Source organism: Pipistrellus kuhlii, unplaced genomic scaffold (genome assembly GCF_014108245.1).
Source record: "Pipistrellus kuhlii isolate mPipKuh1 unplaced genomic scaffold, mPipKuh1.p scaffold_m20_p_1, whole genome shotgun sequence".
Classification (NCBI taxonomy): domain Eukaryota; kingdom Metazoa; phylum Chordata; class Mammalia; order Chiroptera; family Vespertilionidae; genus Pipistrellus; species Pipistrellus kuhlii.
The window spans coordinates 77455355-77472686 of record NW_023425404.1 but is presented as its reverse complement, the minus strand read 5'-3'; the positions used below and the strand labels follow the sequence as shown (position 1 = coordinate 77472686).

General features: G+C 39.9%; 1 protein-coding gene across 5 annotated transcripts in view; it reads left to right on the top strand.

Annotated features, from left to right (window-relative positions):
- The window catches only part of CAMK1D (calcium/calmodulin dependent protein kinase ID), a 346472-nt gene that overhangs the window by 213676 nt on the left and 115464 nt on the right, over positions 1 to 17332 (top strand). For 3 of the 5 annotated variants that reach the window (XM_036452785.2, XM_036452757.2, XM_036452778.2), the window contains one exon: positions 12236 to 12310. The exons of 1 other annotated variant lie outside the window; for it this stretch is intronic. In XM_036452785.2, the coding sequence (XP_036308678.1) occupies positions 12236 to 12310 (75 nt within the window). Of the gene's footprint in view, positions 1 to 2040; positions 2047 to 12235; positions 12311 to 17332 lie in introns of those variants that run through there. One more of the 5 variants, XM_036452792.1, reaches the window with a different exon arrangement.

The following is a 17332-nucleotide window of genomic DNA, read 5'->3' as shown; positions in this document are numbered from 1 at the left end:
TGTCATTACAGGCTCCAGTCTGGCCTCCCTCCACACAGTGCTGGTCAGGCTCCTACCCTGTGTGCCCTAAATTGTACTCAAGATGCCAGAGATACTTTTTTTGAAAATGTGGTGGGCTGTACACAAGTGTTTTGCTGTTTGTTTGTTTTTTTTTTTAGGATTCAAAGCAGAACTCATTTCACAATGAGAGACTTTCACATGAAATACTTAATCATAAAAACAAAACAAAAACTGGCTTGCATACTTAAGAAGCAGTTGATTTCCAATGTGTTGTAGGTTCCTAATCTAATGTTGATTATAGCCCCATCTGCTGGTAACAAAGAGAGATGATTTGAAGCTTTGGATTTTGAGTTTTGGTCATTCCTGGGGTGGCCTATAGTCTTTTTTTTTTTTTTCCTTTGATATTATTGCAGTTGCCCCCATTCCTCACCCCCTTTCCACCTCCACCCAGTCTCCACTCCCCCTCTCTTGACCCTCACCACACTATTGTCTGTGTCGATGGCCTATATTATTAATAGACAAGATATCTCTTTATACGATACATATATATGTATATGTAATATGTTTTATCTCTACAAATACACACACACACACACACACACACACACACACAATCACACACACACTAGTGGCCTGGTGCACAAAATTTGTGCCCGGCGGGAGGGGGTGCCATCAGTCCAGCTGTACCCTCTCCAATCGGTGACCCCTTGGGAGATGTCTGACTGCCAGTTTAGGCCTGATCCCTGAATTGGCAGTTGGACATCCCTCTCGCAATCTGGGACCGCTGGCTTCTAATCACTCACCTGCCTGCTTGCCTGCCTGATCTCCCCTAACCTCTCTGTCTGCCTGCCTGATCACCCCCGACTGCCTCTGCCTGCCTGCCTGCTTGCCTGATTGCCCCTAACTGCTCTCCCCTGCTGGCCTGATCTTTCCCCCAACTGCCTCTGCCAGCCTGATCACCCCTAACTGCATTTGCCTCAGCCCCTACCACCATGGCTTTGTCCAGAAGGAAGTCGGACATCTAGAATATGGCCGGTTGACCCAGTCTAATTAGCTTATTACCCCTTTTTAAAAAATGTATTTTTATTGATTTCATAGAGAAAAGCAGGGAGAGAAACATTAATGATGAAGGAGAATCATTGATTGGCTGCCTCTTGCATGCCCTTTACTTGGGATTGAGCCCACAACTCAGGCATGTACCCTTGACCAAAATTGAACCCAGGCCCCTTCAGTCCACAGGCCGATGCTCTATCCACTGAGCCAAACCAGCCAGGGCAGCATATTACCCTTTTATTAGTATAGATAAATTATATAGGATAAGATTGCTTAAATGGGGGAGAAAGCCTTTTTCAGCAGGAGGAGATGTTCTTGGCAGACAAAAATACATAATCCCTATTAGCTGATAGCCAGCCATATGCACTATACTGCCATACCAGTCATTAAAAAATTGAACCACTTTCTTACACCTTACATCAAACAGCTGTTGCCCTTAAAACCCCTCCTCAGCCCCTACCTTAGGTTCTGCCTTCGCAGTTCACCCAGATTGGGTTCTAATTGGTCAGTTTCTATGCCAGTCAGCATCAAAAGCTCTGCCTCCTAGGCAGCCATTGGCTCCTCACAGTTTACCCAGATTTGGTTCTGATCCAGTCAGCATCTCCAGGCCTATCTCTGGGCCTGATCAGAGAGTCGAGTCTGATCAGCAGCCTCTGCAAACACAGAGAGAAAAGAGGCACAGCTGCTGGTGAAGCCCAGAGAGAAAGAGAGGCAAGGGCTGATCAATAGCTGCCACAGAAGCTGTGGATCAAACCCTGCCTCTCTCTCTCAGCCTCTCTCTGGGCCTGATCCACAGCCCCTTCAGCAGTCAGTACTGGGTCTCCATGGCAACCCAGCACTGACTGCAGGACTTGATTTCTGGTGTTCATTCAAGCCTTCGATCATTACAGACCCTGGGTTTTTATATATATTAGGATCTATATATGTATATAGGTAGATAATTAGACACATATTTCAGTGTTCACTTAACAAATGAGGAAATGTGATCAGAAAGTATTTAATGACTTGCCCAACACCTTGCAGTTAGATGTGTCAGATCTGATTGCTCAAGCAGTTAAATGAATCTGTATGTATTTGTCTGTGTCCATTCTGGATATTGTTTGTTGAGCCAGGTGTTGATTGTATTCAAGAGCTTTAAAACTGTCTCTTTATAAAAATTTGGCAATGCAAAGTCTAATAACCTTTCTCTAATTGGGTTCAGTGAGAAAATCAAGCTCTAATACTCTAAAGTATTCACTGAATATGCTGTGTTAACTTTCTCTCCTACACAACTAGAAAGGTACATGAGAAAATAGTCACTTGAATAATTTTTCTCTCTTTGTGGTTTGGTTGAATAACCCTACTTCAGACAAACTGGACAGTCTCCTCCCACCCTAGCACACTTTCTGAGGTAACCAGTTATCAGTTTGATCTGTAACCTTATGAACTTAAATCTGAATATGAAATCATTTAAATACATATACACATGTGCATACACACAGATACTTGGGATGCAATGCAGTATGTATAACAACAGGCTGATCAAAGAACTGAGGTGGACCTGAGGAGTGGGGTTCAGCCCTATGAGAGGTAAGGAATAGCAAAGGGTTCTCAATGGAGGTGATACAGAATGAGTCTTGGAGAATGAGTAGTTTAATAAGAAGACATGAGGAGGATGAACACACCTGTATGGCCAGAGAAGGTGTGCACAGGTGTGTGAGAGCTGCCCACACCCAATAAAGTTTCGGTGTGGGGCAGCGGAAGGAGATGAGATGGAATGGACAGGTAAGGACTTAGCCACAAGGGACCTGATATGTCATGCCAAGTTGTTAAAACTTTATTCTGGACTACAGAGAGCCACTGAAGGATTTCAAGCTAAGAAGTTTGTTCTGTTCTATGTTATGAAATGATGGCTCAGGAGATGGCATTGAGAATGGTTAACAAGAGAGCAACTCCAGAGGGAGGGAGGAAGAGCAAGTGTTTATAAACTCAGGGCAATCATCTATAAAATAGGAAAAATAAAGACTTCTTTATAAAGTTGTTGTAAAAATGAAATAACGTCTGTGAATTAAAATTTTCTGGACCATTAAGGAAAAAAGGGTAGTGGATGGTGGGAGACCTAGTCCTTTCAGGTCTTTTCCTGAGAGCTGTCTGCTTTTCCCCTAAGAGAGGCCTTTCCCTGATGGAAGGGTAACTCAGAAGTGCCTGAGAAGAAGACAGAAAGTTGGTTAGGCTCACTGATGGCTTGTTGATGTAACTTTCATCTTTTGCTCCCATGGGGAGATCTGTTCCTCCATCATCGTAGTTTTGCCATCACTGATAATCACCTTGTCTCCTGTCTGATTATGTTTCCTTCCATCTCATCCTCCAATGGCTTCTTTAACCTGAATAGCTAAGTGACCATTTCCCAAGAATGCCGACACAAAGGAAAGGTCTTTTGCTGCCTTTCCTTTCTGATAATTCTCAAAATTGCTGCCACACTTTTCCCCTGCCAGTGAACCATGATTGGAAGACAAACAGTAAAAAAAAAAAAAAATGCTGAACTTTCCTTTATCTCCTCTTTTGTGTTTTTCTAACTTTTCTCATTTTGCATGCATTCAGAATTTGAGAATCCTTGAACTGTGGAGAATTGGACTGGAGGGAGAAATGAAGTGGCCATCATTTCACAGAAGCATGTGTATTAATGGAGTGCCTGTCCTCTGGGTCCTGGGGTTCCCTCCAGCTTGGGGGGTTTGGAATGGAGCCTACTTGCTCATTTGGCACTCATTTTTTTCTTCATGAATTAACTTTAAAATGTTTTGCTGGCTCTTTATGGGGTTTTCTCATTTACCATGCAGTCTGGAGTCTACAGTGATGCCCATATGCTGTTTTTCCAGTCAAGTTTTCTCTCTGTGCTTGGGCCTACTTCCCTTTTATACATTTCAGGAGATTAGAGAGACTTTGATATAGATTGCTATGTAAACCATTTACCCTCTGGACATAGATGTATCAGTTAATGCTTACTTTGGGCCTGGTAGACAGTAAATGGTTAGTTAAGTGAGGTCCTTTTCATCATCTCAAGTTGCTTTTGAATTTTTCCTAATTGCTTTGGGGGTGACCATTCCTCTTGGCCATGTTTTGGAAAGATTGAACACTGATCTGTAGGGATTTAGCTATCAACCTATGCAAGGTTAACAGAACCTTGGTTTTCCATTTGCTTGTAGCTGACCTCTGGCCTCTTTTCTCTGTCCACTTTATTCTCCCTTTTGATGACACAGATCTGGGCTGATGAAGGCTCTTTCTAATTATAATTTCTGGACTCCTAATTATTCCTTCTGCATAGGAATGTCTCTTTCTCTAATTCATTTTGACTCACTGGGATTTAATGTATCAGGATGTTTACAACCAAATATCTTGAGAGCTTCCACTAAATTTCAAAATAGTTCTACAAATCTCTGCACCCCTGGAAGTGGGTATTGTATTGTTAATTATGAAATGTAATACCTTGACTTTAGTGTTATAATTTTGTACAAATAACTCTGAATTTATATAAGCACTTCTATCTTCTTATAACTAATATGAAGTTATAGTGTAAGTACTTAATGATGGGTTTGGGAGTTTTAGAATATCAATAATTCTAATAACTAATTGTATGATTTTGAAACATGTACTTAACCTTTTGGAGACTTCGTTGTCCTTTTTTGAAAGGTGAGAATCATATCTACTAGGTAGGATTGTTGTATTAAATGAAATCATTACAAGTACTTAGTACAGTCTTGACACATAGTTAACAATGATGGTATATATAATATAGCTATATAAATAGGGCCTAGAGAAAATTATAAAATTAGTTCACCTTTAGATTTGTTACATCCCAGGGGACTGAAGAAACTGCACTTATCACAAAAGAATCATGTTGAAATGTTGGTGAACACAATGTATGAGATGTTGGTAAATTTTTCAAACATAAAAAGGTTAAGAATATAGGATGTATATACCAGGAAGTTTGACAGTAAAATTCTGGAACAGTTAAACAGATGGTTAGTGATCTTTATTGGTTGCTAGGAGCCACCATGGATTTGCTAAGAACAAATATTTTCAAGTATGCATTTTCCTTTTAAGTAGTATTATGTAGTGTGTAATACTGAGGGATGTCCTTTTGCAAAGGATCTGATTGTCTTCTTATAGAGAAGATGATTTTCTAGATGAGAGTTTTGCTGGGTTAGCAAGTTGACAGCAATTGAATCCAGCTTATTAATGTCTCAGTTGTCTTGATGGGGCTTCTGGTGGAACACTATGGAGCTCTGACATATAACCTTTTAACTGAAGACGTTAAGGATTTGGATAAAGGCATATGGGATATATGTTTACCAACCAAATATGCAGACGGCCCTCAGTTGAGAGGTATAATGAATAGAAATAGATGTGAGAACAAAATTCAGAATATTTCTGATCATGTGAAACATTGCATGGAACCCCCAAAACAGCCTGAATTTATTGGGGGGAAGGAGGGGGGAGGCAAAAAGCCTCACTCCCAAGTGCTATGGAATTATTTTGGTTCCCAGAATCAACATGGGAATGTAGATTTTGAATTAGTGACCATTACATTCCAGGTGTTCTATTATGCAGGGTGTGACAAAGCACAAAAGATCAAGATTGAGCAACCTGACCAGTGTGGCTCTGTTGGTTAGTGTTAAGTGTAGGCACGTACAGGAGACAATAGAGATCAATGTTTCTCTTTCACACCGATGTTTGTCTCTCTCTCACCCCTCTTCCTTCCTCTATCTGAAATCAATGAAAGGTGTGTCCTTGGGTGAGAAGGACAAAAAGAAAGATCAAGCTTGAGTAAAAAGGGAGATTTTTTTTGTGTGTAAAAGTTTAAGTAAAAATGATCTGGCTGTTTAATTGATCATAAGCTTAATAATTTTTATTCATCCATCTAACAATTATATATGGTAAATTATACTAGCCATGCACTTTTCTTGGCATTGGGGAGACAGTAATGAACAAAATAGTAAAAAAAAAATCTGCATCTCCATGCAGCTTATATTCTTTATACACCACAGATATTAGCTGCCTTAAAAAAAATAATGTTAGGCTTTATTTGCAAATATACAATATCTACCTCATACTGGTTAATAGTTCTATATTATTAATACCTCATTCTTCTTATTTTTATTGACTTTAGAGAGGGAGGAAGACAGAGAGAGAGAGAGAGAAACATCAATGTGAGAGAGACAAATCAATCGGTTTCCTCCCATATGTGCCCAGACCAGGATCAAACCTGTGACCTCCAATCAACTGATCTACATTGGCCAGCACTAATTACCCATTTTTGGTGCTATATTTATACTGGAATCATTACTTTTAGTTCTGAGTAGTCTGGACAAACAAGAGTGACAATAACATGGTGAGGCATATAAATCATGGGAGGAGGATAGGTCAGTGTTGAGAAGATTAAACAGAGATATTGTATCTGTCAAACATTTGCAAGATACTGGTGTGTGAGAAGAGGGCATAAATGTTGCTCCCAGGAGTCACTGCTAATTATAGGGAGGCTGCTTTTCCTGGTAAATATAGGAAAGATGCCTGTCAAGTGAACCAGCTGCAGCTGGATGCCCACCTGTGTAAACTTCACAAGCTGAGATATGTCTCTTTTGATGTCTAGTACTGTGCCTGGTACACAGTGGGCACCCTGGTACATGATGGGCACCCAGAGATGTGTTCATAGATATTCATATGGCCTTTTGAGAAAAGATAGCCTAGGTACTAAAATAATGATAAAATTCTGTGTTTGTATATCTTAGGGAATCTAAGGGTTCAACAGAATACCTACAAACAGCTATGTGAGGCCAGAATGTTTTCTTCTATAATGTTCTAAAATATACAAGTTAATCAAAACACTTTCTTAAGAGACATTTAAGAGTCCATTTTAGGATTTCTTTAAAATTTCTGAAGTGTACTTATTCAAACATTGCTCAACTCAGCTTGACTCTCATTATTTTCTTGAGATCTTCACGATAATTATGACCCAGATAGGGCCTTGCTTTCTTTGAATTTAACACCAATTCTACAATTTACTAGTAGCATTTAATTCATTCTTAATTGTTTTGTGGATCTCTCCATTTAGGTGATGAGCTTTTTGAGGACAAAAACTTATTTTATTTTTTCTTGTATTCTCCCAAACATATAGTAGAAAGTTAGTAAATGACAATTGCTTGATTACTTGACTCAGTAGTTAAGATGAATAGTTAGTATGATAAGAGGAATAGTTAGAATAGTTAGTAGAATAGAAATAGTCATTCCAGCCACTGTAAGAATTCAAGTAAGACATGGCTGGGTAAATAGACTAATTTTTCCATCCCCTGCATCCAAAGAAGGAATTCTATTCTTAATTTATTAGTCTCTGGCTTTGACTGGGCAAATGCTTTGTAAATAGTTGGTTTTTTTGTATATAGTTGAATCTGTATTAATAGCTGTAGTCCAAGGCTCAAGCTGCCCTCTTGGCTCAACCTCTAAGGGCATCTGTAACTGTAGGGACAAATCTCTAAGCAACTGTATGGTAGAGGCTCATCGACTATGATTCGTGTAGTAGGATGGCCAGAGTTAGCATATGAAAATGCAGAGCATCCAATCATATTTAAATTTCAGATAAACAAAAATGCAACATTTGGGACATACTTTACTAAAAAAGTATTCATTGTTTATCAAGAATTAAACCTAACAGGGTGCCCTGCATTTTACCTGACAACTCTCTATATAAACCATATTCCTTTCATTTTCCCATAAATCTAAGGTCTTAATTAACCCCCCAAATTAACTCCACTGACTTAAAGAAAATATTTGTGCCCATGTGATTGATTCCAATTGCAAATTTTAAGTCATTAATGAAAGGGAAAATCCCATGTTATACTTTTTGTGGTGATATTCTTTCAGTGATAGCCAACAGTTATAATTCACAAACAACTAGGATCTGGGCAGTCCCACATTAACCTATCTTGGCTTCCTTGGTGGCATAGTTTATTTGGTTCATGTAACATATTGCTGATATTATTTTGTTCAGGTATCACAGTAACAAATAATTAGGCTTATGTATTTGAATCAGGTGAAAAGTGAATCTATATATAAAAGTCTAAGTGGCCATTACAACCAAATAACCAGAATGACTGGAACAACTCGTTGCTATGATGCACACTGAACACCATGGAGCAGGCGCTCAATGCAGGAGCTGCCCCTGGTGGTCAATGTGCTCCCACAGTCAACAATCCTCCCTTTCCCCCACTCCCCTTTCCCATACATGAATTTGTGCACTGGGCCTCTAGATTAATATAATCCATCATCTCAACTCCTAAAAACAACTGCATTGACTGATGAAATCTGGAAGAATCAAAACATCACCACTATCAGTTTTTTATATTTCTTTTTTAATGTTTTTATTGATTTTAAAAAATTTTATTGTTGAAAGTATTACATATGTCCCCCTTTTTCCCCATTGACTTCTTTTAGCCCTACCTACACCCTCACTCTGTGACAGGCCCCCACCACGCTATTGTCTATGTCCGTGAGTTATGCATATATGCATAAAATTCTTTAGTTGATCTCTTCCTACCCACTCCCATCTTCCCTCTGAGATTCAACGGTCTGTTCCATGCTTCTATGTCTCTGGATCTATTTTGTTCATCAGTTTATTTTGTTCATTAGATTCCACATATGAGTGAGATCATGTGATACTTGTCTTTCTATGACTGGCTTATTTTGCTTAGATTTTTAGAGAGAGGGGAGGGGAGAGGGATAGAGAGAGAAACACTGATGAAACTGAAACATCATTGACCTTCTGCCTCCTACATGCCCCCCACACTGGGGATTAAGCTCACAACCTGAGCATGTGTCTTTATCTGGAATAAAACCAGTGACCTCTTATTATATTTCCTGGGTTGATGCTCAACTGATGAGCCACACCAGTTTGGCTCAATTTTATTTCCTTCTTTCAGCTGCTTAAAGGCAAGATAATATTCTGGTTTGTTCCACCTTGTAAACTTCTTTTTGTAAACATCTCACACTTAGGAAAATTGGCCGTTTTCCCTGACTTACTAATGGTTTTTCTGTTTAATAGCAACAACTTTTAAATCCTATTCATCCAGGAAACATTTATTTAGCAGATAAATGGAAGTACAAGGGAAAAACAAAATGAGTAAGATATAGTCCCTGCTTATAATGGTTCATAAGAATCTGTTCATTAAATGCTGTCTTTTAGGTGGTTCAGCAGTAATTTTGGTGAAAAGATTATGGTAAGAGCTAATTAGCTTATAGAGTAACAAATGATTCTTTTCTCAAGTGCTTTAAATAAATATCAGACCTGAAAATTTGAGCAGAAGGTGCTCTTAGAGGGAGCTAGCATCATGCTGTTTTTTTTCTCCCTTTATGTGGTTAGGAGCTTGTTGTCAGACCAGCAGCATGGGCCTCTCCAGGGAGCATGTTAGAAATGCAGATTCTCAGCCACCCCCTCCACCAAGCCTCTGACCTGCTCAATTAAGATATGCATCCAGAACCTTGGGTTCTTCCTGTGCACACTTCCTTTGAGAAACACTGGCCTAATACAGAATTTCTCTAGCTCAACTTGGGGCATACAGATCATCTAAGGTGTTTTTGTTTTTTAAAATTTTTATTGATTTTTAGTGAGAGAAAAGTTGTTGTTCTACTTATTGATCCATTCATTGGTTGATTATTTTTTTTAATATTTACAGTTGAGAGTATTACAGACGCCCCCCTTTTCCTCCATTAGCCCCCGCTACCTGGTTCCTGCCCCACCCCAGGCATTCAACACCCTAGTGTCTGTGTCCATAAGTAATGCATATATTCATATAAGATCTTTGATTAATCTCTTCTTGTCCCCTCTCCCACTTTCCTCTGAGATTCATCAATCTGTTCCATGTTTGTATGCCTCTGGTTCTATTTTATTCTTCCATTTATTTTGTTCATTAGATATCTTTCATTTATTTTGATTATTAGATTCAATTGTTGATAGATATGTAGTTAGTGCTATTTTATTGTTCATATATTTTTTTTCTTCTTAAAGAATACCCTTCAACATTTCGTGTAATACTGATTTGATGATAATAAACTCCTTTAGCTTTTTCTTGTTTGTGAAGCTCTTTATGTGACCTTCAATTATAAATGACTAGAGGCCCAGTGCATAAAAATTCATGCACTGGAGGGGGGTCCCTCAGCCCAGCCTGCCCCTTCTCAGAGTCCGGGAGCCCTCAGGGGTGGGAAGTGACTGAGCAATCAGGGGAAAGTGATGCCACATCACACCTCTACTGCTGCCACTGCTGGCATGCAAGCCTTGGCTGAGCCTCAGGTAGCCCTGGGTGGCTGGGCAGCTGCCAGCTGAGACTTGCCTGCACCTCAGGCCTGCCCTGGGCAGCTGGGGGGCTGAGGGAACTGGGGGATACTGGAGGTAGGTGCGCGGGAAAGGGGAGTGGGCACGGCCATCTTGTGGCTGTGGGTGCTGCCATCTTTGAAAGTGAGGCAGTCGGTTAGCATATCTCCTCCTTATTGGCTGTGGGCACTGCCATCTTTTTGACAGCATGAGGGTCAATTAGCATATTCCCTTTATATTAGAAAAGATAGCTTTGTTGGGTAGAGTAATCTTGGTTGTAGGTCCTTGCTCTTCATCACTTTGAATATATCCTGCCACTCTCATCTGGCCTCCAAAATTTCTGATGAGAAATCAGTTGATAGTTGTATGGGCAGTCCCTTGTAGGTAATTGCTTTTCTTTTGCTGCCTTTAAAATTCTCTCTTTGTCTTTAACCATTGGCATTTTACATATGATGTGTCTTGGTGTGGGCCTCTTTGGGTTTCTCTTGTTTAGGGCTTTCTGTGCTTCCTGAACTTGTAAGTCTATTTCTCTTCTCAGGTAGGGAAAGTTTTCTATCATTATTTCTTCAAATAAGTTTTCAATATCTTTCTCTCTCTTCTTCTTCTTCTGCCACTCCTATAATGCAAATGTTGGTATACTTAAAGTTGTCCCAAAGGCTCCTCACATTATCTTCATAACTTCAGATTCTTTTTTCTTTTTGTTCTTCTGATTGGGTGTTTTGTTTTGTTTTGTTTTGTTTGTTTTTTGGTTTTTGTTTTTGCTTTCTCATATCCCAAATTGTTTATTTGATTCTCAGAATTCTCTTCTATATTTTTGAATCCCTGTAAATTATTCTTAATTTCTGACTGGTCCTTTTTCATGTCTTTGACATTCTCATTAAAATCCTTGAAAGTCTCAATAAGTCCCTTGAAGCTCTCATTAATTCTCTTAAAGCACTCATTAAGATTATTGAGCAACCTTTTAAACATTGTTTTGAACTCTGTGTCCAGTACTTTGCTTGCTTACATTTCATTTATTTCTCTTTCTGGAGATTTCTTCTGTTCTTTTATTTGTGACATGTTTCTTTATCTCCACATTTTGGCTGCTTCCCTGTGTTTGTTTCTTTGTATAGGTAGAGCTGCTATGTCTTCTGGAATTGGTAGAGTGGCCTTGTGTAGTAGGTGTCCTGTAGAGCCTAGTGGCTCAGCCTCCCCTGGCACCAGAGCTGGGCACTCTAGGTGCACTCCTGTATTGGCTATGTGCACAGTCTTATTGTAACTGAGCCTTGATTTCTTTGGCATCACTAGAAGGAGTTGACCTTCAGGGCAGCTGGCTGTGAGTACCAACTGTGACTACAGTGGAAGAGCTGTTGTGTGGAGGAAACCTGTATGGAGCAGGACTTGCTATAGTGGGACTTTTGTAATACAGAATCTGCCTCTTAAGTGTGTTGCTTGTGAATATGTAGAGTTATAATCTGGTATGGTCTGCACTGGCTTTGGGGCCTCCTGAGAGGTGCAAAGTCAGCCACTGCCTGGGGTCACCCTACAAGCTACAGAGTGATCTGCAGATTGCTGCTGCTACTTGTGTTGGGCTTGGAATTACCCAGGTGAAGCCAAGTTGTGAAGCAAGGCAGGCTGTTGCAAGTGCCAGACTGACCAGTTAATATTTCATACCTGTGGGTATGACTTCAATTAGATTAGGTATTAAGTCTTGGTTTTCTGCTGTGGGACTTAGCACAAGTGACTCCATTTTGACCCTCTTCTTCTTTTTAATGTTTAGAACTTTATGCTATAATGACATCTGTTTTTAAAAGTTTTCATGTCTCATACTTATTATTCTCTGTGTGTGTTTCATTTTTCTTTCAGGATTAAGCATGAAAATATTGTTGCCCTGGAAGACATTTATGAAAGCCCAAATCACTTGTATTTGGTCATGCAACTGTAAGTACCTTTATAAATTGATGAGGGTGGACCAGGGGTTGCAAATTCAAATGCTTAAGGGACCAGCTGGTAAAATACCTGATGTAGTGGGCCAGGTAAGACAGTAGGGAGTGATTAGGGCTGTGGGACACTGGAGATATGTGTACCCGACTGGAGACAGTTGGCTGAACACAGGAGGCTGCAGCCTCACTTGGACTCCCCTGTGGCTACAGGACTGGACTGGAAATCTGAAGTTTCCACAATGTGACTTGATGCTATCATTGCAGAGTGCACCTACAACGACTGCTTTGCTTTTTAGTGTGCAAGGTCCAAATGTTGCTTCCTGAAAACACTTCTATGGGTCCATTGTGAAGTACACTCTGCTCTTGTCTTGAGGAACTCCCACCCTTGTCCTCATTTCTAGGGAAGCCGGGGGAGGAGCCATAGGTGGCAGCTGTGTGCTATGTCCCTTCCCTCTGCTCCTCTGCTGCCAGATAAGCACACATGGGACTGAACGGAGTTCATGCCAGAATAAGAAAGTATAGCTGAAGTTAGACCTTGCCATCTCCCCCCCCCCCACCCCCACACCCAGTGCAGTCTTTCTGCATTCTAGTAACACCAGAGATTTCCAGACAAGGGAGGAAAGGAGAAAGCTAAATATCAGGTAGTGACTTTACTCGAACATGTGTTGTTTTTGAAATGTAAGATGAAATTAGCCTCCCCTCACACAAAAGCTTCACTCTGAGTAATATAATTCCTAAGAGTAGCCCAGGACTAGGTTTATTAGAATTAAGTGATAGAAACTGTGTAAGTGTTATACTTAAACCATGACCTGAGGAAGGAAATTCTGAAATATCATATTATTGAGCTGAGTGACTGAAAAAGACTTTTGTTGAAGTTCAGAATATACATTTATTATATTTATGATTTTCAGACTTTCAATTACCACAGCTATTTAGGAGAATTAAGGGTTAGTCTTCCTAGCAATTTATTTTTCTCTATTCTCATTTTTCCCTTATGAATGTTTAAACAACACCTTAGCTAGAGATGGTGGTGGTGACCAGCAGTTGTATAGATTTGTGAATGATTGTCAGCCATGAGCCTGGCAGTGTGGCGGTTTTGACTGCGGGTTTCCTGCCAGCTCCCAGCTGTCTAAGCTCAGTCTTTCCTAGGTGTTTGCTGTCCTGCTGGTTTTACAGTTTGCCACATTTCTGGTTCTTCCTAGAAGCTGGTAGCTTTTCCCAATCGGGGACATTCCCTAGAAGCGGGACTTTTGTAATACCGAATAGTGACTTTGTCTTGCAGAGTCTGCTCTTAAAGAAGCAGGTGAATCCATTTTCCACCAAATATTGATTGCCCAATAGGAAAACTATGACATTCTGGTGATAAGAAAAAGCCCCCCAAAATGACAGTAGTGTATTTAAATGTGTGCTTTTTTATTAGTGATGCAGAAAAACAAAAGATTTAGTACTTTTGTTCTCTGTTGGAACTTTCACTTGAACCAGTTAAAAAGTACTCCAAATACATAAATCTCAGTCCTGCCTCTTACTAGCTGGGTGAATTTGGGCAAATAACTGTACTTCTCTGAATATCAGTTTTCTTAAATGGAGCAAAATGGGGATAACAGTAATATTTACATTAGTGGGCTATAGCGAGTGTCGAGTGAGAGAAATCCATCTCATTTCACCAGTATGTCTCTGCAGATAAAGTTGTAAGTTGAACTATTGTAGGTTGTGAACCATCTGTATCCTTACCAGCAGAAGTTTATTAAAGATTGGTTAGCCTGAGTGCATATGAGAGTCTGGAACAGAATGAACCTTAGAACGAAGTTTGAATGCCGCACTGTCAGCACAGCTGTCCCGTCCCTCACTGAGCTTTTCTATCAGGCTTTCCATTCTTTGACAATTATCCTCAATATAGACCACACTCATTCAGAATTTGTTCTCGTGCAGAGAGGAGTGGACTGAAATGAACTCTCAGGGGCACTGAGTGAGGTTTGTCAGACAAATAAATCACAAAATCCATGTCTAGAGGCAGTGCTTAAAGTACCTAAGGAAAAAAACTGCGTGCACTGTTATACGTTGAACGCACTACTTGCATAAACACTGGATATGCTAATTATGTACTTAACTGCTATGAATTTTTTTTCATTGGTTCTCATCACCTTATTAAAAAATCAGCTTTATTGAGTTAAATTTGCATACAATTAACTGCACCTATTTAACGGAACAATTCAGTGATGAATGTGAGAGTATCATGCCCAGGAAGCCGCCACCATGACGAAGAGCAGGAAATTTCCCAAAGATTCCTTTTGGTCATTTCACGTGGACCCTCCCTCGCATCTGATCCCAGCCAACCAGTGGTCCACTTTCACTCAGGAGAGAGTCTTTTGCATTTTCTAAAATACTGTATACATGGGATTACATAGCAGGCACAGTTTTGTGTCTGGTGTATGTTGCTCATCATGATTATTGACATTCATCATGTAGTAATGTGGGTCAGTTGTTTTTTCCTTCTTATTACTGAGCAGGAGTCCCTTGTTCTAGATAGGTCTCATTTTATTTACTCATTTGTTGGTAGACATTTGGATTGTTTCCAGGTTGGGGGCTATTATGAATAAAATTGCTGTGAACATTCATGTCCAAGCCTTGCTGTGGGTGTATGTTTGGGTGAAGATCTGGTAGTAGAATGAGTGGGCTACAGAGGAGGTGTTATTCTGAACTTTTTAATAAACTGCCAGTTTTCCAGAGTTGTTTTACCGTTTTATATTTTCACCTGCTATTTAGACAATCAACTTGCTTCACAATATGAGTTCCAGTTCTTTACATTCTTGCCAACACTTGACGTTTCCAGTTTTTTTTAATTGTAGCCATTTTAATGGGAGTGCAATGGTATCTCATAGTGGTTTTAATTTGCATTTCCCTGATGATACATAATGTCAGTCATCTTTTTATGTTTTCATGGGTCACTACCATATCTTCCATTCAAATCCTGTTCTCATTTTTTATTGGATTTTTTGTCATATTATGGGTTGGAAGTGTTCTTTATATATTCTTTTATATATTCTGTTCTTTGTGGATATACATAGTATGAATATTTGCTTCCATTCTATAGCTTGCTTGCTTTTATTTTCTTAATGGTGTTCTTTTAAAAACAGCTTTATTGAGATACAATTTTAAAAAAATTAAAATAACATACATATGTTAAAAAATTTAGCTTCTTTCTGTTGATTGTTTAAATATCAGAAAATACTATAGGCAGAATAATTACTCTTGCGCATATTTGCAGAGTTTAATCAATTAAAAATATTTTATTGACTTCAGAGATGGGGAGGGAGGGAGGGAGAGGGGGAGAGAGAGAGATCAATAATGAGAAAGAATCCCCCCACAGAATGAAATCTGCTCAGACTGAACTCTCACAGACTAAACCCCTCACAGATTGAAACCCTCAGACACTGAACTCCTCACATATTGAAACCTTCACAAACTAAACCTTCACTGACTTTAAAATTAAAAATAATTCTATTTAAAAAATAGTTATTAAACAAAAATTTTTATAGACCCATCAATGTGATAAACACACAAATAACAGTGGCACCTTTTATACCAAAAATGAACTGATTTGTTACCAACTTATACAGTAGTTTTATCTCTGATTAGATGCCTATGCATGGGATTCATGCACTGAGGGGTACCTTAGCCTGGCCTGCACCCTCTTGCAGTCCGGGACCCTTCAGGGGATGTCCGTGTGCCAGCTTAGGTGTGTAGAGTGGTCTTAGGCAGATATCCTCCTGAGCGTCTTTAGTGCTGGCATGGAGGCAGGAGAGGCTTTCACCATTGCCACTGCACTCGCCAGCTGTGAGCCCAGCTTCTGGCTGAGTGGTGCTCCCTGTGTGGGAGTGCACTGACCACCAGGGGGAAGCTCGTGCATTGAATGTCTGCCCCCTGGTGGTCAGTGCACATCATAGCGACCAATCATTCTACCATTCGGTCAATTTGCATATTAGACTTTTATTATATAGGATGCTTTTTAAAAAAGCATGATGAAAGAGAATCATTGATTGGCTGCATTCTGCATGCCATACACTGTAGATCAAGCCTGCAACCCAGACACATACACTGACCAGGAATTGAACTGGTGACTTCTTAGTTCATGGGGTTGGCACTCAACCACTGAGCCACACCTGCCTGGGCTCTGATACCTTTTTTAGCCTGTCTTCTCTCTAGGAGTTAAACCATTTTTGTCTTTTTTCATTGTCTCATACATGTTTTTATCATGTTCTTTTTGCTCTTATTTGCTTACATTTCTGTCTTTTCTAACTGTAAGCCACTTGAGAACAGGATCATTGTCCTATTATTTTGGCATCCTCAAGGTCTACCCAAATGCCTGACCCATAATAGGTCCATAATGATTGTTAAGCTAATCAATTTAGGACTCTAGATGTTTTTTAACAAACATCCTAAAAACTAACCTATTAGTAAACCTTTGTATTCAACACCATACCATTTTTTGTCATTCACCCATCCAACAGTCATTTATTCAGACCCCTAGTGACTAAGCAAATGAGGACCAAAACATTTCAGGGCAGCTACACATGGCATTTTCACTCATAATGGATGCGTGAGTGCACTTTAAAAAGGATGAGGTTGCATTGCATACAGATGTGGCACTTGATGCCTTTCAAACAAATGAATTAAGCCATAGAGAATACACAACATTAGTGGGGGAGAATTCTTGCCTGGGAGTGTGATGTGCACAGAGGTCACTGATAGACACACACCAGAGCCCTTCGGCCAGTGTGTATAGCTCATGACAAGTCACTGAGGCTCCTGTGCATGGATGTGGCCACAGCAGGAAATGCTTTCTAACAACTTGGTGAGAAGCAGTCATTACCCGGAAGAGTGGAGTTCCTTGCGTGGGCAGGGCTGTCCATGGTCAGTGATATCCAACAGCATCTCTGGAGGGTCAGACAGGATGCGGGGAGGAGGAGAAACTGTTTGGCCAGACCTGGGATAAGGAAGTGAGTGTCTCAGAAACAGGCCC